Genomic DNA, 13495 nt, shown 5'->3' with positions numbered 1-13495 from the left:
TGCTGGGATTAAAGGTGTGTGCCACCACGCCCAGCCAGAATTTTATTTTAATCTGATTTACAATGGTGTCTTATGGACAATATGCAATATAAATTCCTTTTGAACATTAACTGTTCTTGATAGCTTGTTATTCCAGCGATTTGATCAATAGAGTTGTATTTCAATCTGCTTCACTGCTATATTAATATATCAGTCAGGAGTGTGAGAAACTCAGAGCTCTTTTTGATATTTTAAGTAAAATAAAATTAATCCAGAGACTTGGTTACATAGGCACTTCAAAAAACAAAAATGGGAGACTAAGTGGGGAGGGGCAGTTATTAAGAACCAAGTGTGCAAGAGGAATAATGTGTAAGGGTCATGTTTGAATCTGGATTCCCTGAGTTCCTGTGCTTCCCAGACACTTTCATGGCCAGTCCAGTTGGTCCAGGCCCTGACAGAGCAGCACTGCCTCATCAAGATTTTATCTTTCACTACCTGAGCACTTGCCAGTACCTGCTTTGCATTTCTGCCACTTTTCTGATCTTTCATCTACCCATTGTGAAAACATAATCTAGTAGAAACTAAGTAGAAAGGAATCCAGAAAGTGGAGTGTGATTACTTATAACCCCACAATAAATGTAGCAAAGCACAGAATTAGGGCCTGTGACAGTCTACTGCATATCAGTGTTTGGACATAAGCCATATATATTTATAGTATCTGTGCTTATAGCTCTTGTTCTTAGCTTTAGAATGTATTGGAAACTCCCTTTAATTATTAAAATGTTAATTCTCTTGCAACTGAAGTAGGAAAGACAGGATAACAAAATCTATATACAGTTCTTTCCCTAATGGACATGCCTCATGGTAAGCAGTGGCCAGGAATATTGATGCAATTATTATACTTAAGGTATTGAAATATTATTGACCAGAAAGTAGAGCTGGGAATATTGACAAAGTTTTTTGCTTTCTTAACCATCTCTGTTTATATACATGCTTATTGCTATTCTGTATATCCAAGAGATTAAATGCATTCAAATTAATGAAACTGAATATATGGCCTTCATAGAGGAAATACATTTTTTAGGAAATTTCACATTTAAAAATATAGTTTCTCATTTTTCTATTAAATATCAGTCATGCCATTTATTTCAAAATTACTTATATTTGTCTTTTAATATGGTCTGAAATTTGCTTGTGTGGCTTTAGGAGCATGTATTTTCCTACTTTTATATACATTAAATATATTTATAAATGGTTGTACTTTCTGTATTAGAAATTTATGTTCATTTTCAACTCAGTAAGAGGTTGCCCTTATAAACTCACTGAGAACTAACCTTTCATTAAGACAATTAGCTGAATACACTGACTTAGCATGGAGGAGGATCAGAATCTCCACTGCATATAAAGAGTGCCATTTAGGCAAGTCAGTTTCAAAGAAGAAACTATGCTGAGCATCCACAATATTTCTGACCTCATTTTTTTTCCTATAGTCAAAAACCTGAAATTTCTTGTATTGTGTCATGGAAGTAGTTGATGGACAGTCTTCATGTCTGTAATAGCAGGGAGGGAAAAAGAAGTTATCGAAATTACCAAATAATTCAGCCCCATGATTAGGTTACAGCTAACCTATTCTGTTAGGGTAGGTCAGGACCATAGAGTTTGTTTGATTCAGGGCACCTCTGACTTTAAAGAGAGTATTTTAGTAAGGAACCACAAGAAAGGAGTTCCTATCATGAAACGTGTGTTTGTTGTCACATCTTGGTTTATTAAATTGAGGAACTACTAATTAAGCTTCATCTGTTTGAGTGGAACTGGAAGGCAGTCCAGTCTGTCCTTCTTACTCTGATGCTTTTATTGGTGTGTGTGTGTGTGGTTGTTGTTGTTGTTACCACAAATATCTTGTCACTTATAAAATTTTAGTATAATCATGTTCTATATTGTAATTTCATGCTGTATTCCCCTTTAAGATATTATATTTATGTATTTCAGTGGGAGAACTGAAGTCCAGTCAGTTCAATATGGCAAAGAAAAGGCAAATAAAGACAGGGTATTTGCAAGGTAAGTCAATTCTGTTTTAGTATGTGAGGGTTTTATTTTGTTTTTTTGACATTTTATTTTATGCTGTGTGGCAGGGGAGGAGTGACACAAAAGTTCTTTTATTCCGTTAGGTAGGTTCAGGGTTAAACTCACATTGTCAGGCTTGGCAGTAAGCGCTTTTATTTACCACTGAGCTATTTCACCAGTCCAACAGATTGCTGAATTTTTTTTTAAAAGATTTATTTATTTATTATATGTAAGTACACTGTAGTTGTCTTCAGACACACCAGAAGAGGGCATCAGATCTCATTACAGATGGTTATGAGCCACCATGTGGTTACTGGGATTTGAACTCAGGACCTTCAAAAAGCAGTCAGTGCTCTTAACCACTGAACCATCTCTCCAGCCCCCCGATTGCTGAATTTTTAAAAGCATTAAAATGATTAGAAATGGGGATTGGATAGCTGACTCAGTAGTTAAAAGATTCAGGTTCAGTTCTTGGCACCTACATGGTAGTACACAACTGCATATAACTCCAGATTGGGGGATCTGATGCTTGCTTATGGTCCATGGACTTTTGCATGCATGTAGTTTGCATGTACATATTCAGGTGTACCCACATACACATAAAATAAACATTTTTTTATAAAATCATTAGAAATGTTTTCTAAATAATATACTATATCGATGAAATGGAAACTAGTTTGTCTAGTGTACTGCTTCTTTTTTTTTAGACATATTTAAGAACTTTAGCCATGTTTTCAGAAGAATAGTTTTGAGTAGGCTAAATCAAGTATCACTAAATAGAACTTTTTACTAGAAAGTTACTCTCATATTACATTCTTTTAAGCAATATAAGGAATCCTATCATCCAGCCCTTTTATATAGTTACTAAATCATGCTATTAAATGATAGCCGCTTTTGAATTGCCTTTTAAAAAGTGCACTTACCTTTATTTCATTAGAGTTTGGGAGGGCCAGTTTGTTTTTTAGAGCAAAAATGATACAATTTGGAAAAATTTACATTTTGGGAAAAAGTTAAGGCTAGAGAATGGGTTAGCAAAGTATGGGTTTGATACTTATAACTAATTAGGAGATAATTGCAGTAATCCAAGCAGAACTAATAAAGACCTCTACCAAACATTGATGTGGAGTAGGGAACAAGTCTGAGGGACCTAACATCGACTGCTGATGTTAGATGGCTAGAGGGACAATGAAACAGGTGTTTATTCCTGGTGGAAATTACTTCGAGAGCAAAAAGCCTTGAAGAGTTGTATGTCTGGCGTCTACTGTTGCTAGAATTTTGGAAGCATTTATAAAGATTACAGGAAAATTTTACTTGGTCAAAAATTCAAAGGTCTTTTCAACTTTGTGTTTCTAGAAGAAATAGTTTTGTGTTTGTCGTTGCTTTTTCTCATTTTCTTCCTCCCAACATGAAAATTGTTCCCTGTTTCTACCAATTAGTGATAGATCATTATATTCTAAAATCCCGACAGTTTCAAGTGACTTGAAGAATACATCATCCGCAACAGCCCCTTACAAACTTATTGGCATTTATTCAAGGTTTTTCCCTGCATAGACTCAGGGGTGTGTGTGTGTGTGTGTGTATCTGTCTGGTGACTTATCATGGACATCACTGTTCCAATTAGAAAGTGGTATAGACCTGAAAAACAAAGGAGTTTAGTAAATGTCACTCAAATGTTTTTTGTACAACTGAACATAAGATAATTTTACTCCTACTGGCATAATTGTTCTAATTTAAAAAGAATCTGTTCTGCTTTTAACTGACCATAAGATAATTTTACTCCTAGTGTGTGCCATAATTGTTCTAATTTAGAAAGAATCTGTTCTGGTTTTTTGTACTGTCTCTTACTTGCAGCGCTCTCTATTTTTGAAAATCAAAACATTGTCTTATTTTAATGGTTTTTGTACATACTAGATTTTGTTATGCCTGATCTTCATTGTTTTGTCATTCACTCTTAAGATTCTAGAAAGTTTGTCAGGGACTGTCTGTTTTTTGGTGTGTGTGGGTCGGGAGGATAGATATGTTTCTTTTTTTAAGGTGCTAGGTTCCCAAACCTTACACATGCTACCCAAGTGTTCTACTTTGGTACTGTATGCTCAAGTCTTGGGGCGAAGTTTTAATAGTGCTGGGCTGTCTTAATGATTGTTTTGTCTTTGGAAATCTATGCTTTCCTGGGATTGTTTAAGTTTATTTAGCTCGCTTGTTTGTTTTTTTTGTTGTTGTTGTTATTGTTGGTTTAGTTTGGTTTTTCGAGATAGGGTTTCTCTGTGTAGCCTGACTGTCCTGGAACCCGCTTTGTAGACCAAACTAGCCTTTTACTCAGGGATCTGCCTGGCTCTGCCTCCTGAGTGCAGAGATTAATTGTGAGCTCCACCATTGCCTGGCTCCTGGGATTGTTTTTATAAGACTCTTTTACCTTATAATTAGCTACTAAAATTCTCTAATGGTTTTAGCAAGGATTAGGTCATTTTGGTTAAGAACTCCAGATTTATTTTCTCTCTTAGAATTTTAAATGGCAGTATAAGTAGGAAGATGAAAAAGGCCTTTAAACTTTATATGAAAAATTTTACCAATAATTACCCTATTTTCCCTTTTATATTTACTTTTTGTATTGCTTTCACACTGTTTCAGTTATCATATAATAATATCTGAGGAAGAGATGAGAGCAAATTTTTCTTCAACAGAAAAATAAGGTGCCACGGTCAGAAAATAAACTCACCACATTGCTAACAGTGTGGTATTTTTTTCTCTGAAATTTCCGCTCAGAACAGGAAACATAGACAGTAAGCTTGTGTGGGTGGGTCTTTGAGGTTAGAGCTGTTAATAAATTAAGATGCCTGAAATTTAGTTAGCTCAAGACATTTCCAAACATGTTTAGTTCATTACCAAGAATGAAGTGTTCATACAGTTTGTACTAGGTAAGTATGCTGGATTTTCAATTTTTCAGATGAATTTTTCTCTTAGTAATTAATCTTAGCTCTTATCACTTACATTTGGTCTAATATATGAGGGAAGAATAGTTTGTGAATAGTAAGGATTAACCTAGTGAAAGAACTGTAGGTGGTAAATTATGGTAAGCTTGAGATTTTATGTTTTAAATGGAAAAGACTATATAGTATGTTCTCATATGTGACTAGAAGATGCACATTGGTTTTAGAGTTCAAAGAGATTAGCCTAACCTGTGAGAGGATTTGGCTATCAAACCTTGAAATGATAGGATATCTGTATGATTTTGATTTATAATTATTCATAATTTAACAAACTTTTAAATTTTTTATTTATTTATTTTATGTACATTGGTGTTTTACCTGCATGTATGTCTGCATGAGGTTACTGGATCCCCTGAATAGGAGTTGCAGACAGTTGTGAGCTGCTATGTGAATACTGGGAATTGAACCAGGGTCCTCTGATAGAAGAGCCACTAGGCCATCTGGTTTTTTTGTTTGTTTGTTTTTGTTTTTTTTTATTTCTTTATTTACTTTTTATTAGATATTTTCTTTATATACATTTCAAATGCTATCCCGAAAGTTCCCTATACCCTCCCTCTGCCCTGCTCCCCTACCCACCCACTCCTGCTTCTTGGCCCTGGCATTCCCCGGTATTGAGGCATATAAAGTTTGCAATACCAAGGGGCCTCTCTTCCCAGTGATGGCCGACTAGGCCATCTTCTGGTACATATGCAGCTAGAGATAGCTAGCTCTGGGGGTACTGTTTAGTTCATATTGTTGTTCCACCTATAGGGTTGCAGACCCCTTCAGCTCCTTGGATGCTTTCTCTAGCTTCTCCATTGGGGGCCTTGTGTTCCATCTTATAGATGACTGTGAACATCCACTTCTGTGTTTGCGAGGCACTGGCATAGCCTCATATAAGACAGCTATAACAGGGTCCCTTCAGCAAAATCTTTCTGGCATTGTGCAATAGTGTCTGGGTTTGGTGGCTGATTATAGGATGGATCCCCGGGTGGGGTAGTCTCTGGATAGCCCATCCTTTCATCTTAGCTCCAAACTTCGTCTCTGTAACTCCCGTCTCTGTAACTCCTTTCATGGGTATTTTGTTCCCTATTCTAAGGAGGAATGAAGTATCCACCCATTGGTCTTCCCTCTTCTTGATTTTCTTGTGTTTTGCAAATTGTATCTTGGGTGTTCTATGTTTCCACTTATCAGTGAGTGCATATCTAATGCCTTCTTTGTGATTGGGTTACCTCACTAAGGATGATATCCTCCAGGTACATCCATTTGTCCAAGAATTTCATGAATCCATTGTTTTCAATTGCTGAGTAGTAATCCATTGTGTAAATGTAGCACATTTTCTGTATCCATTCTTCTGTTGAGGGACATCTGGGTTCTTTCCAGCTTCTGGCTATTATAAATAAGGCTGCTGTGAATATAATGGAGCATGTGTCCTTATTACCAGTTGGAACTTCTTCTGGGTATATGCCCAAGCGAGGTATTGCTGGATTTTTCGGTAGTATTATGTCCAATTTTCTGAGGAACCTCCAGACTGACTTCCAGAGTTTTTGTACAAGCTTGCAATCCCACCAGCAGTGGAGGAGTGTTCCTCTTTCTCCACATCCTCGCCAGCATCTGCTGTCACCTGAATTTTTGATCTTTGCGATTCTGACTGGTGTGAGGTGGAATCTCATGGTTGATTTGATTTGCATTTCCCTGGTGATTAAGGATGTTGAACATGTTTTCAGGTGCTTCTCAGCCATTCGGTATTCCTCAGTTGAGAATTCTTTGTTTAGCTCTGGACCCCATTTTTTAATGGGGTTATTTGATTTTCTGGAGTCCAGCTTCTTAAGCTCTTTGTATATATTGGTTATTAGTCCCTTATCAAATGTAGGATTGGTAAAAATCCTTTCTCAATCTGTTGGTGACCTTTTTGTCTTATTGACAGTGTCTTTTGCCTTACAGAGCTATGCAATTTTATGAAGTCCCATTTGTCAATTCTTGATCTTACAGCACAAGCCATTGCTGTTCTGTTTAGGAATTTTTCCCCTGTGCCCATTTCTTCGAAGCTTTTCCCTACTTTCTCCTCTATTAATTTCAGTATCTCTGGTCTTATGTGGTCTTTGATCCACTTAGACTTGAGCTTTGTACAAGGAGATAAGAATGGATCAATTCACATTCTTCTACATGATAACTACCAGTTGTGCCAGCACCATTTGTTGAAAATGCTGTCTTTTTTCCACTGGATGGTTTTAGCTCCCTTGTCGAAGATCAAGTGACCATAGCTGTGTGGATTCATTTCTGGGTCTTCAATTCTTTTCCATTGATCTACTTGTCTGTCACTGTACCAGTACCATGCAGTTTTTATCACAATTGCTCTGTAGTATAGCTTAATGTCAGGCATGGACTAGGCCATCTCTTAAGCTTAATTTAATAAACTTTTAAGAGGCTAAAATATTGTACTGAAAATTCAGATTTTCATAAAATTAAGTGTAAAGAAGTATTTTGTGACCCTGTTGTACCTGTGAATTTAGATATTTAGTATAAGAACAATTTTTCTCTTATAGGCCATAATTAGAACTCAGTTTCCCTAGTAGCTATGATTATTTTAATGCTTCCTGCTGTGGACATAAAACATGGTGGACTACCATATAAATTTTTGTAATATATGACAACAGGAAGAAATTATGGATGATTTTTAAGGCGAAAATCTTCCAGTAATCTAAAAAGTATGTATAGTACTATGCCAAGTCTTTATTAATATTAGAAAGTCTGAAAATAAAATTCACAGAATGAAGATCTTTGAATATAATGGGCCATAACAAAAAATAGCATTAATTTTTTAAACAATTTTTTCTTAGATATTTTCTTCATTTACATTTCAAATGCTATCCCTAGAGTCCCCTATACCCTCCCCCCGTCCTGCTCCCCAATCCACCCACTCTCACTTCCTGGCCCTGGCGTTCCCATGTACTGAGGCATATAATCTTCGCAAGACCAAGGGCCTCTCCTCCCAGTGATGGCCGACTAGGCCTTCTTTTGCTACATATGCAGCTAGAGACACGAGTTTTGGGGGTACTGATTAGTTCATATTGTTGTTCCACTATAGGGTTGCAGACCCCTTCAGTTCCTTGGGTACTTTCTGTAGCTCCTCCTTTAGGGTCCCTGTGTTCCATCCTTATAGATGACTGTGAGCATCCACTTCTGTATTTGCAAAGCCTCATATGTTTTATATGTTCTTTTTGAATTTTGTCCAGTGTATTTTGATCATATTCACCTTCTCTCATCCAACTTTTCTTAGACCCACTCTTTCTTTTATCCTCCAACTTTGTGTTTGTTTTGTTTTTGTTTTGTTTTCTCCATCAAGACCAATTTGTGTTGCCCAAATAGTCTTGGATGTGTATCTTTCTTCTAGATCATGGTAGAATAGAGCTTGCTGATGTTGCATTATTAAAGAAAACTGACCCCTCTTGGCAGTTAACAACTACCAAGAGTTCCTCACCTGGGGAGGGGTTTAGTCTGCCTCGGGGTTACATAGCTTTTGCTTTGCTGTTATAACCACTTTAAATTCATGTGTGCAGCCACCCTACTGTGCTATTTTGTACAAATAAATTTTTCTCCTTAAAAATTTTATGATCTGATTTTTGAAGTAGTATACCTATGTCTGTTTTATTGTGATGTAATAGAGAATAGCATACATGTTTTTTATGGGTCTTAGGAAATTTATTACTGAGATTAAAAGTATATAAGGTGATTTATTATGTGTTATATTTGTCACTTATTTCATTTTATTAACCTCCAAAATAATTCTACATATCAAAAAAGTACACATTTAAGTAAAAGATTTTTCAGTAGTGCTTAAATTTATATGCTGAAGACTTTGGTTATTAACATTCCTAACACTCTCAGGGCTTATGTCTCTGAATATTGTTATACCATTTGATCTGTGGAGATGAGCACCTTTTTTTTAGCAGGTCACTTAATTCTATTTTATCACTATGATAACTGACAATAGATAATAAAACATATCCTTTTGTGCTGGAGCAGTTTCTTAGTGGTTGGGACCCCTTGCTGCTCTTGCAGAAGACTAAAGTTCATTTTCCAGAATTCATTCAATGCAGATTATTAGCATCCTACTTTTTACTTTAGCTCCGGGGGATCTGATGCCCTCTTCTTGCCTCTTCAGGCACTCACACTTATGTGCATAGACACTTTCAAGAATATATACACATAACTAATATTAGAATAAAACTTTTAAAAATACCCTTCTGTTACCTATCACGAGATACAAGATAGGAAAATTTTTTAAAGAAACAAAGGGAAAAAATTCACTGACTATACTTTATGTAAAAGAGAAAAAATAAATAAATTCAGCATGCATGATTATCTTTTTTGGACCTCTCCTCCTTGAAGCAGAGGCTCAGAAAATCATTGAGGAGATGAGGTAGTGGGAATTGTTCAGTGCACTTTGTGGTAAACTGTGTTCTGAGTACAGTAGCTACAAGCAAAGATTTATAACATTTGCAATTTGAGAAAATGTTTGATAGCAAATTATTTATTGCTTCTCTTTATATCTTTTTTCTATTATTCCTTGTTCTCTTATTCTTCAGACTAATCCCTTTTTTGTCATATAAATCAAATAAAGCCTTTTAGGAATTATTTTATAATATTATCAAATTATGATATAAATATATCTTAATAAGCAAACTCTTTGACTATGACTTATTAAAAGAAGTATAAGATTTGAGTCATATCAAAACAAAACCTTTTATGTATTATTCATTTATTTTCTACAGATCTCCAAGTAAGCCTTTGGCACGGAAATTAATGGATTGGGAAGTAGTCAGCAGAAATTCATTATCTGATGACAGGTTAGAAACACAAAGCCTCCCATCCCGGTCTCCACCTGGAACTCCCAACCAGTAAGTGGCAAGCCCGAGTCATGCTTGCATTTTGTACTTACTGGCTATGTACTTTATTGCCTAAAGATCACAATTAATAAAAATTTAAGTTCTTTGATCAAATATTCAAAAAAAAATCTATTGTGTTTTACTTTTTTTAAGCGTGAGTCAGTCTCTCTCTCTCTCTCTCTCTCTCTCTCTCTCTCTCTCTCTCTCTCTCTCATTCTCTTTCTCCCTCTCCCTCTCCCTCTGTCTGTTTATATATGAGGACATGTGGTGGTGTGTATGCAACAGTGGACATGTGGAAGGTAGAAAACAACTTGGGAGAGTAAGTTTTTCCACTCTAGGATTCCCAGGATTGCAACCAAGTACTCAGGCACCTGATTAGCCACCTCACCTGTCTCAAACAGGGTTTTCGTCAAACATTATTGCCTGTTTGCTTGCTGGTCATTGTGACCTAAAATAGCCTTAGGGAATGAGCAAGAAGAAAATTGAAGAACAGCCTTTACTTTCCTCAGCAGTTAATTTTCACCAGAAGGGTAATTCAGGATTTAGTTGTGACTTGAAATTTTCATAAAACTGTTATCTATGTAGTCCATTTATTTCCATACAGATTAATACCAGAATTTCTAAGGGGCTATAGTTTGTTTAAAAATGCTTTGTTTGAGTGATTGTGATGCGAAGCTCTAGTACTTCTGTGGCCTAGGAAAAGACTTTTAACAGTAACCCCATAAGCTCAGGTAGAGCTGTACCAAGAACCATATGGTGCAACTCTAACCTTGTGTGTATTGCAGTCTGGCATTTTTTACATAGCTGCCAGGTTTTTCAATAGGTAATAAAAAGATAAGAAAGAGTTCCTCATATGTACCAGCGGGAGGGCATGGTAAGAGAAGCAAGGCAAGGACTGGGGAAGGGAGAAGTGTAAGGGAGATCATCTAAATAATAGCAATAGCTGAGATTAAGTTTCAAGAGAATGAAATAATTTTAAGAATGATATGATATTTTTTTAAAGAGATAGGACAGCAGAGATTAAACAGTGGATCTAGAGTACTGTTTGGATCTTGAAGTTAATTGCTGTCTCATTTTCTTATCTACAAAATCCTACTTGTAGATGGATATATTCCTGTAATCCCAGCTTCCTTGTTGTAGTGTCATACAGTCTTAATGAGGTAACATGTGAAATGTTGAGTAAGGCATAAGATTAATAGTGAGTAAGGTCTTAGGGCAGCTTGTAGACTGCAGGCATGTCTTGACTTCCCATTGAGTGTTCTTGTCATTTATATCACACTGTTAGAGATTCTGCGTAGTCAGCATAGACTTTCACACACACACACAAACACACACTTTCTCATTAAAAAATAGGATTAAAAAAAACAAGGAAAATCAAAGTATCCTATTGTTCAGACTTTGTTTCTCTTCATTTAGTCGGAATTCTTCATTCACACAAGAGGGATCCCGGGTTCGGCCGTCTTCAGTTGGTCATTTGGTAGACCATGTCGTTCACATGTCCCCCAGTGAGGATTTTGTAAGTCAGAGATCTCCATCATCAACGCAAGCTAATAGCATAGTTCTGGAGTCATCACCGTAAGACTTTTTCATTTTGCTTCTTATTTCTTTATTTTCAAATATTTCCATTTTCTTCACTTGAAATATCTTTGGAAATTAGAGTACTTAATACAAGATGTTACTTATATATCGTTATAAATACATATTTGTAAATGTACTCATATCTCCTTGAGATATCTTGTTCCCTCTCTTTCCTTTACCTGTCTGGTTACTGACTCTTATTTCATTTTTTGTGTATACTCCCAAATATTTTTTTCAGATAACATAATAGTGTAGTCAGTGAGTTGGAAAATGTAAGACAGCTTTCCTAAATTTTTTTTAAGGAAAGAAACCATAAATATGAATATATTACAAAAATATTAAGGGAAAATAAGTGAGATGGTTGTCACACTCGGTTATAGAGCATGTTCTTTTTTTTTTTTTTTTTTATCTTTTTTCATGCTTAGAGATAGGTTCTTCCTTTGTCCTGGCTAGCCTTGAACTCACAGTGATCTTACATTACATGCCTCTGATCCTCAAGTGTTTGCCACCACTCCTAACATTATTTCTAAAATCTGCTCCTACTATTATTTTAGATAGTGATTGATAAAGTCAGCTTTTAAAGTATTGATAGCCATTGGTTCAATGCATAGTCTACATATCCTCACATTAAGTCACAATATCTTCATTTACTAGCTTATATAGTGGAAATAACTCATACATTTGACATAATTGGATAGTACTTACACAATTATCACAAATGAGTAAAAAATACATTATTGAAGAGGAAGGAAGAAACACTGTACAGTGAATGTGCTCAGTCTTTTTTCACCAGTTATTTTTTTAAGTTCACTTTACATGCTCACTTTACATGATCACAGCCCCTTTTCCTCCTCTCTTTCCAGTTCCACCCTTACAAGTCCCTTCCCCTTTTCCTCAGAGAAGGAGGAGTCCCCCCTTGGATACCAGCCAATCCTGGGATATCTGGTCCCAGCAGGGCTAGGCACATCCTCTTCCACTGAAACCCAACAGAGCAAGCCAGGTAGGGGGAAGGGGACCCAATGGTAGGCAACAGAGACTGAGACAGTGCTTGCTCTACTTCTTAGGGGTTCCACATGAAGCCCAAGCAGCACATTTACAAATGCTGTCTAGCCCCTGCAGGTTCCCTGGTTGGTGGCCCAGTCTCTGTGAGACCCCAGGGGCTCAGGTTAGTGTGGTGTCCTTGACACCTCTGGTTTGCTCAATTCTAGTTCCCATTCTTCCAAAAGACTCCCTGAGCTCAGCCTGATGTTTGGCTGTGGGTCTGTGCATCTGCGTCCATCTGCTGCTGGATGAAACCTCTCAGGAGACAGTTATGCTAGGTTCTTGTCTGCAAGCCTAACAGAGAGTATCATTAATAGTATCAGGGGTTTGCTTTCTCCCATGGAGTAGGTCTCAAGTGGGGATGTTCCTTGGCTGCATGATAAAGGTGGAGCTGTTCCCTCAGTCTCTGCTCCATCTTTATCCCTGCATATGTTATAGGCAAGGCAAATTTTGAGTTGATGTCACTCCCTCACCCTTTAGAAATCCTGCCCAGTTAAAGGAGGTAGCAACTTCAGTCTATATCCTCCTCTTGTTGGAATCTCAGCTAGGCTCACCCCATAGACTGCCTTATCCTTCCCAGTACCAGGTCTCCAGGTAGTCCCAGAGATGCTTCCCACCAATTTCCATTCCCATTCTCAGCCCTCTCCAAACCCTTCAATCTCCCCATACCTGATCACCATCCCTATGCCCCCCCACCCCCGCCCTCGTCCTACCAAGTTTTCCCTCTCTCCATCCACTTCCGATGACTAGTTTCCACTTCTGGGAGATTCGAGCATCCTACCTTGTGATGTCCTTATTACAGTTTCTTTGGGTCTATGGATTGTCCTGCACTTTATGGCTAATGTCTACTTATAAGTGATACATACCATACATACATGTCTTCCTGGCTCTGGTTACCTCACTCAGGATGATATTTTCAAGTTCCATCCATTTGCCTACAAAATTTATGTTCTCTCTCTCTCTCTCTCTCTCTCTCTT

The 13495-nt window shown here is 37.0% G+C and overlaps 1 protein-coding gene across 3 annotated transcripts in view; it reads left to right on the top strand.

Moving 5' to 3' along the window:
- The window catches only part of Ptpn4 (protein tyrosine phosphatase non-receptor type 4), a 189483-nt gene that overhangs the window by 124398 nt on the left and 51590 nt on the right, over positions 1 to 13495 (top strand). For all 3 annotated transcript variants that reach the window (XM_085840534.1, XM_085840532.1, XM_085840540.1), the window contains exons 13-15: positions 1969 to 2037; positions 9785 to 9910; positions 11315 to 11473. In XM_085840534.1, coding sequence (XP_085696660.1) covers positions 1969 to 2037; positions 9785 to 9910; positions 11315 to 11473 — 354 coding nt within the window. The remainder of the gene's footprint in view (positions 1 to 1968; positions 2038 to 9784; positions 9911 to 11314; positions 11474 to 13495) is intronic.

Source organism: Mus caroli, unplaced genomic scaffold (genome assembly GCF_978045245.1).
Source record: "Mus caroli unplaced genomic scaffold, Mus_caroli_1 scaffold_1, whole genome shotgun sequence".
Classification (NCBI taxonomy): Eukaryota; Metazoa; Chordata; class Mammalia; order Rodentia; family Muridae; genus Mus; species Mus caroli.
The sequence above is the reverse complement of the archived record's forward strand: the minus strand, read 5'-3'. Positions and strand labels throughout refer to the sequence as shown.